Source organism: Sinocyclocheilus rhinocerous, unplaced genomic scaffold (genome assembly GCF_001515625.1).
Source record: "Sinocyclocheilus rhinocerous isolate Xijiao unplaced genomic scaffold, SAMN03320098_v1.1 scaffold1534, whole genome shotgun sequence".
Lineage (NCBI taxonomy): Eukaryota > Metazoa > Chordata > Actinopteri > Cypriniformes > Cyprinidae > Sinocyclocheilus > Sinocyclocheilus rhinocerous.
The window spans coordinates 148,767-156,737 of record NW_015638992.1 but is presented as its reverse complement, the minus strand read 5'-3'; the positions used below and the strand labels follow the sequence as shown (position 1 = coordinate 156,737).

The 7,971-nt window shown below is 37.3% G+C and overlaps 1 protein-coding gene across 1 annotated transcript in view; it reads left to right on the top strand.

Moving 5' to 3' along the window:
- The first annotated feature begins 831 nt into the window (after positions 1–831).
- Positions 832–7,971, top strand: part of ralbp1 (ralA binding protein 1) — an 11,906-nt gene continuing 4,766 nt past the window's right edge. Inside the window, exons 1-5 of the mRNA XM_016566467.1 lie at positions 832–894; positions 2,661–2,995; positions 4,847–5,281; positions 6,707–7,056; positions 7,542–7,703. Coding sequence (XP_016421953.1) covers positions 2,749–2,995; positions 4,847–5,281; positions 6,707–7,056; positions 7,542–7,703 — 1,194 coding nt within the window. The 5' untranslated portion in view covers positions 832–894; positions 2,661–2,748. The remainder of the gene's footprint in view (positions 895–2,660; positions 2,996–4,846; positions 5,282–6,706; positions 7,057–7,541; positions 7,704–7,971) is intronic.

Sequence of the window (7,971 nt, the reverse complement as noted above, 5' to 3'; positions counted from 1 at the left end):
CACGAGCGCTCAGCAGACAGACGTTATGATTCATGAGTGACAAGTTTTTAGTGTGATAAGTTATAACGTATCTGATTTTGAATGTAGTATGACTGTATATTCAAGTAATCATAAAACCTAAATATAAGTTAAAGAGTGGGAGAGTGACTCAACTCTCAAAACGTGAATTATTGTGGAGTGAGTCCAGATTGATAAATCCTTGAAAACTGCTAGACTTGATTAGTTTTGACTGTGTAAAGTTCTGTATTATGTTCTACAATATGAACTTAACAAGAGGCTTCCTCTAGTTCTGTGTAAAATTATAGAGCGACACGAAGGTAAGCGCATTATTGTTGTTGTTATTTTTTTAATTGTCTGATTCAATGAATGACACAGTTTCGAGTTGACTGTCATGGTGTGCGCATGAACGAGTGTGAAATACCTGCTAATTAGGCTACGTTGCTTTTTCCTATCACTTATATTGGGCACTTTTTGCATTTAAACTGGATTATTCTGACTGCTGACATTGAAAACCATGCATGTGTTGTTTCGAGGGTAGCTATCGGTTAATTTCATGATTGCCGTTTTGACAGTGCCTGCTTGCATATTTTATTCATGTTCGGTATTATCTTTAATGTAGGCTATTCGCCCCGATTTGATCCGTTTACATGCGAAATTTATCTTATTTATAATTTATATTATTTTGCCGTCAATATTTTTGTTTTAAGGAGTTAAAATGGCCCTTATCAACCTTGATTTACATATTCTATAACATTATTTTGACAGTTAAAGTTTTGGGCGGTTTTTTGTGAGCTTTTGGGCTGGAAATCGTCCATCCAATCTGGCAACACTGCGCGTGTCATATGGGACGTAAACAAGCTACAGGAAGTGCAGCTGTTACATTGATCATAGCAGGTTTGTGAACGGGTTCTTTTTTAATATATTTGTATTTGTTCTTTAAGATTTTGTCGGAAATATGGTTTATTTTCTCGCTAATGCAGTGTTTTTGTCTTTTAATAGTTTGTAAGGTTGTCTTTGCCCATAAAATCCGAAGTTCGTTAGCAAGCATGCTAGGTTAAGAATCTTCCTTTATGTACATTTGAATGTTATATTATTAGCACTGATGGTATTATATGTTTTATCTCGGTGGTAAAGCATCTTTTAAGTGCGGTTCATTAATTGTTTTAACACGTTTTGAAGTTATTCTGTCATATATGGTCTGGCTTGTGTTTCATTCAACGAAACAGCTGCTGTCATGAGAGATTTATTCTGCTCCTTAGTCGAGAAAATAGTTTCTTCATGATCTGTCAGAATGCATTTAAATCGCTACGATTGTGTGAGTTAAATCCGTGTAACTCTGTTCTGCATGTAATGTGATTTCTTACGTTTTTTTGTTGTTTTTTTTTGGATGTGGCAGGGCAGGGCCCACAGACATTGTATAATATGTAAAATGGGAAGTTGACATTAAACTTCAGTAGTGTGACTGTGACATACTTAAGCCTAAAAATCTAAAAGTATTGTTTATTGTACAAAGTAGGATTCTTTTACATGCACATTTTAATTATCTTAATATTTGTCATTTGTTTAGATTAGCAAAAAAATAAAATAAAATAAAATAATAAAGATTATTAAAACTTTCATGTCCATGTTATTTGACAACTAGTACCCACATGAATATTATTGATGTATGTTGTTAGTTATTATTTGGAGACTTTTGTTAGTGAATTAAACTAAGCTTAAAGTCATCATGAACTCATAAATTACCATATGTACTGTCTAAATATGTGCTTCTGGTCTTATACTGAATGATTCATAGCTGCATGTTTTTCTTGTAACGTTAGTATTTTTTAATATATCAATATGTATTAACTTGCTCCGCTTAAATGACCCTTACCTGTTAGAGATCACTTGTTATGATCCAGTCAATTCTGATCAAATCAAGTCCATGCATCATTTTCTGTTTCTTGCTACGTATTCTTTTCAGTGAGATCCGATTCATTAAATATGTATGTGTTTGAGATTGTTATGCTGGTATTTGTGTGTGTCCCTACAAAATATGGTTATATAGTTAATTGTTTTACTTAATCAAATAGTATAAACATTAATAGATCACTTTTCATGAACGAAAGTATCTCAAAGTGCTACTAATTGGTACTTTTGTTGTTATGAATGGCTTGGGACTGAGAAAGTTTATTTAAAGCTTAGTCTAGTTTCTGTTTTTGTGCTGTTGTTGGGTTCAGTCATGATTATAATAGTTCTATAAATCATTGAAGAATTTTCTGACATTTGAAATGGAGAAGGTGACTTTAGTGTTCCAGTTTGTACTTCTCAGCCCATAAAACCATTTTTATTGCAGTGACAGAAAATTCATGAGGTTTTGAGATGCAAAAATCCTCATGGTCACTAGAGGGCAGTGGTTAGGCTGTATATTAGCTGATATAAACATTTAATCACACATAAATTCAAACAGAGTTTACATAATGGGTTTTGAGAGACACCCTGATCACTTATTTAAAGGTTACCTGTTGTAAGATGTAATCTGACAACAATCTGATGTAAGAACACTGCTGTTTACAAAACACACTGCTGCCATGAGGGCATGATGTCTGCAAAATGATCTTCAGCAAAGGGTGACATAACAAACTGCCATTCTGAAATGGGATTCTGTTTTTTCCTCTCAGGTGACATGGAGAGGTGACGCGTCATCAGAGCCAACAGCCAATCCCAGGACGTCGTGCTGCGAGGAGCCAATAGCAGGGCAGCGCAGAGATGACGGAGTGCTTCCTGCCACCCAGTAGCAGCCCTGCGGAGCAGAGGAGGGCGGAGCATCCTGGGGGCGTGGCTCGTACCCCGAGCTCTGAAGAGATCAGCCCCACTAAGTTCCCAGGTCTGTACCGTACGGGCGACCCCTCACCCCCTCACGACGGACACCACCATGAGCCGCCCGACGCGGCATCCGATGACGAAAAGGAGCACAACAAGAAGAAGAACAAGTTTAAGAAGAAGGAGAAACGTAGTAAGATACACACACTCACATGCTGTATATTTACACTCAACAATGCCCTTATATTGACACTTGCATCTAAATAAAGACTTGAATGTTGTCGCATTAGATCACAAGATATAATGCAAGTGGCATTTATTGTAAATAAAGAAATCACTGGAACACTTTTCATGCCAGTGTTATTTTGGTTTCATTAAGATACTATTATAGTTTTTATTAATATTTAAAAAAATATATATATTTTCTTAATTTTTTTTTTTAATTTGTGTTAAATTTTTAGTCATTTAGTTTTTTTTAAATATGTAAACTATATAACTGTGTAACAATATATTAGTTTTTAATACAGTTATTTTAGTAGCTAAATGTTAATGAGAAATGTTGCGTTGGCAATTAGCTGAAATAAAATGGGTTTACATTTTATTTTATTTCAGTTAAAGTTTATTCTATTTCTATTTCTTTTTCTGTTTTTAGTTTTAATTGACTATAATAATCCTGTTTCATGTTCAGTTTGAATCCTGTGTAGCATTTGAGCTGCTCTTAATTCAAATATGTATTATTTCATGCCATCATATTCAAACATTTTTGAGTGTCTAAATTCCTTTTAGAGCCACTGTAGATCTTTGCACAAGATATCCTTGAATCGTTTGTGTACAGAAATCTGTATGACGCAAGTTTGTAATGGGCCAGAGCCAGTATTTACAATATATTAATATGACTGACCTAAACTACCATTCAAACAATGGGGTCAATATGTCTTTTATTGAAAGAAATGAATACTTTTATTCAACAAGGATGCATTAAATTGATCAAACGTTACAGTAAAGACATTTATAATATTACAAAAGATTTCTATTTCAAATAAACGCTGTTTGAACTTTCTATTCATCAAAGAATCCTGAAAAATATATCACGATTTCATCCGAAATTTGAAGCCTTTTTTAGCATTGTAACAAGCATATTTGAAAAGCAAATCAGCATATTACAATGTGTTCTGAAGGATCGTGTGTGACACTGAAGACTGGAGTAATGATGCTGAAATTTCAGCTTTGTATCACAGAAATAAATTGCATTTTAAAATATAGTAAAATAGAAACAGTCATTTTTAATTTGTAATTTTTGTTTTGTTTTACAATATTACAGTTTTTACTGGATTTTTGATCAAACAAATGCAGCCTTGATGAGACTTATAAGAGACTTCCAAAAACATAAAAAAATGTTTACCAACCCCATAAATTTTGAATGGTATTACTATTTTATATATGAAATATCATCAAAAGGCCAGTGAGATATTGTTTTTGTAACTGTATAACCCAGCTCTAGTTGATAGTATGGACTTCTGCCCTCAATGTGCAAATGTTCCAGTTTCTGTGCAGCTTCAGAGTGAATTCCTTATTTTCCTGCCGCTATATTTAGCCGCCCTGCAGCAGCCTATTGCACACAAGCAGGAAGTGATGGAGCTTTTAAAGACACACCCTGTCCATCCCTGTAGGTGTGTTATAGTGGCTGAGGAGGGGCCGGTCATGAATGCTGGCTGACGGGGTCAGAGCTGCTGATTACTGTTCTGCTCAGGGTGAAGTCAGTGTCAGGACAAGGAAATAGATCACTTAAAAAAAAGAGCTGGCACAAGGGGATATTGCTAAATTGTAAGCTGACTTCTTTAGAGCAGTTTTCAGTGTCTTTCTCTTGCTCTCGTTTCGTTCTGCTCATTTCAGTCTCACCTAACCTTGAGAGACACAGACGGTGGGACAGTAAATTTTGCACAGCCGTTAATAGGACCGTTTCTTTTTAGCATCAGGTATTGGAAGAAGGTCTCTTCTCTTCTCTTCTCTTCTCTTCTCTTCACCTTATCTCTTCTCTTTTTAGCCGAGGGATACGCCGCGTTCCAGGAGGACAGTTCTGCCGATGAGGCCGAGAGCCCGTCTAAGATGAAGCGCTCCAAGGGCATCCACGTCTTCAAGAAGCCCAGTTTCTCCAAGAAGAAAGAAAAGGACTTCAAAGTGAAGGAGAAGGGGCCTAAAGAGGAGAAGGCTAAGGACAAGAAGTCCAAAGACCTGACGGCAGCGGACGTCGTGAAACAGTGGAAGGAGAAGAAAAAGAAGAAAAAGCCCAGCGCCGAGCCCGAACCCGTCGTCACGGAGACGGCGACGACGTTCCGGCCGATCTTCGGAGCGCCTTTAGCGGAAGCGGTGAGGAGAACGGCGCTGTATGACGGGATACAGCTCCCGGCCGTCTTCAGAGAGTGTGTGGACTACATCGAGAGCTACGGCATGAAATGTGAAGGCATCTATCGTGTCTCTGGTATGGCCCTGTCCTACTTCCTATGAACTGAAATCTCATGTTTGTTTATTTAAAGAATATTCTGGGATGTTTTCAGTTATTGCACACAATAATTTTAACTTGCGCAAAAACACTGACCTCATATTAATTATTAATAATTATTTTATTATTTTAATTATTAGAAATGGTGACCAAAATAGAATCTACTGACACATTAATATACATTTTAACCAAAATTATTAAAAATAGACAGTTAATGTACATATAATGCATATAATATAATATACATTATAAAAAGTGAGTGATTCAAGTCAAATTATTATCAACATTAAGCTAAAAATCACCCAGAATATTCCTTTGATCTTATTTCCTTCCCCCTAATTTGGGATGGCAATGTTACCATTAGACAAAGTGACTAATGAATATCCAATTTTTTACCAACCATTTTTTTTTTATCTCAATTCAAATAAACCCTCATTATTTATAGTACAGTTCTAACGCTTGGGGTTCTAAGATGTTTTGAAAGTAATATACATTATAAAAAGTGAGTCAATCAAGTCAAATTATTATCAACATTAAGCTAAAAATCACCCAGAATATTCCTTTGATCTTATTTCCTTCCCCCTAATTTGGGATGGCAATGTTACCATTAGACAAAGTGACTAATGAATATCCAATTTTTTACCAACCATTTTTTTTTAATCTCAATTCAAATAAACCCTCATTATTTATAGTACAGTTCTAACGCTTGGGGTTCTAAGATTTTCTGAAAGTTTTGAAAGAAGTCTCTTATGCTCACCAAGGCTGTGGTTGCAAAGCTGAATTTTCAGCAGCCATCAGTTATGCTGCTTAGTATTTTCTGTGGAAACCAGATTCTTTTTCCACAAGTTCTTTTTCAAAATTTTAAAAGAATATAAATTACTTGAGATATAGGTCTGTTGTTACATTATACATGTTTTTACTGTCACTTTTGATCAGTTTAAAGTAACCTTGCTGAATAAAACTGTTTATTTCTTTAAAAAAAAAATACAAAATACATCTTGCAGACCTCAAACTTTTGAACAGTAGAGTATATGTAAAAGTCAACATGTGTAATCTCAATGTGTTTTCACATCTGTGTCCAAATTCAGACTTTTAAAGCACTTTAAAGTATTAAAAAACAGCCTAGTTGTTTTTCCAGATTTAAATTGTTCCTACCTTAAAAGTGGGCTTGGATCACTTTTGACAGCAGTTTAGTCCACTTTCTATTTATGATGTTTAATTCAGTAACCATACAATAACTTGCATGCGTACTGTAGGTCTATCTCAAAAGTGCTCTAACTTCACGCTTATCTGAACGGACAACGAAGACATGCCCCTTGCCAGATTTTGTTTTGTCTGCATGGAAAAGTCCAAATCAAATGTTCATTGCAGCTTTTGACTCTTGCCCCCATGTTGTTCCTGTAGGTATGAAGTCAAAGGTTGACGAGCTGAAAGCAGCGTACGACCGCGAGGAGTGTCCGTGTCTGGAGGAGTATGATCCTCACACGGTGGCCAGCCTGTTGAAGCAGTACCTGCGAGAGCTGCCCGATAACCTGATGTGTAAAGAGCTGGCCCCGCGTTTCGAGGAGGCCTGTGGGCGGCCCAGCGAGGCAGAGAAACTGCAGGAGTTTCAGAGGCTCCTGGGGGAGGTTCCCGCGGGGAGCAGACTCCTCCTGGCCTGGCTCATCACTCACATGGACCACGTGATCGCCCGCGAGACAGACACCAAAATGAACATTCAGAACATCTCCATTGTGCTCAATCCCACCGTACAGGTGATGTTCGCTTGAACAATACTGGCCCTTTTTCCATGTGCAATATTTTGTAAATATTCAAGTATGTCCAGATTTGCAAAAAGTGAATTTTGTACCCTGGATGGAAGTAGATAGTAAAGATTTTATTCTGTACAAGAAGTTTAATATAGTGAGTGAAATGTTGCTAATCATCACTGATGGTGTTTCAGTAGATGGTTTTAAATGCATTTCTGCTCTCAGACTGAGGGTTGTCCTACTTTATAGTCTCTCGGGACACATGGAGGATAGAGGTACCCTCATACTGCTAATGAGATCATTGTTTGGGGTAATTTTTATTGGAGAGAGGACCGCAAATGATGCAGAGAAGAGGGGAGAATATGATTGGGCAATAACAATGAATTTACCTCCCATAAACAGTGGTTCTGCCTTTTTAATGTTCACCATGGCTGTATATTCCTGTATGACACAAAATCAATCCTTTATGTCCAATGCTCTCTGGTTTGTAGATCGGGAATCGTGTGCTGTACGTGTTTTTCACTCACGTCCGTGAGCTGTTCGGTGATGTGGTTCTGAAGCCGGTCGTCCATCCTCTGCGTTGGTCCAATATGGCCACCATGCCGACCCTACCTGAGACCCAGGAGAGCATTAAAGAAGAGATCCGCAGACAGGTGGGGCACAGGACTGAAACAATACAGCTATAGGCCACTCTAGAATCCGAAGCGCCTACACTATAAAATAGACGCTGAAGCCCGGCTGAAATCGGTCACTTGAACACAGAATTTGTATTTTCAGTACAGTTAATGGCACATAGTGCACTATATAGGGGACAGGGAACGATTCAAACAGTGTAAATATGCTTTCCATTGAGGAAAAAAAGAAGTCTGGTTTCGCGCTGTGTCACGCTATCCACCGCACCGCCCACACACTCCGCTCCGG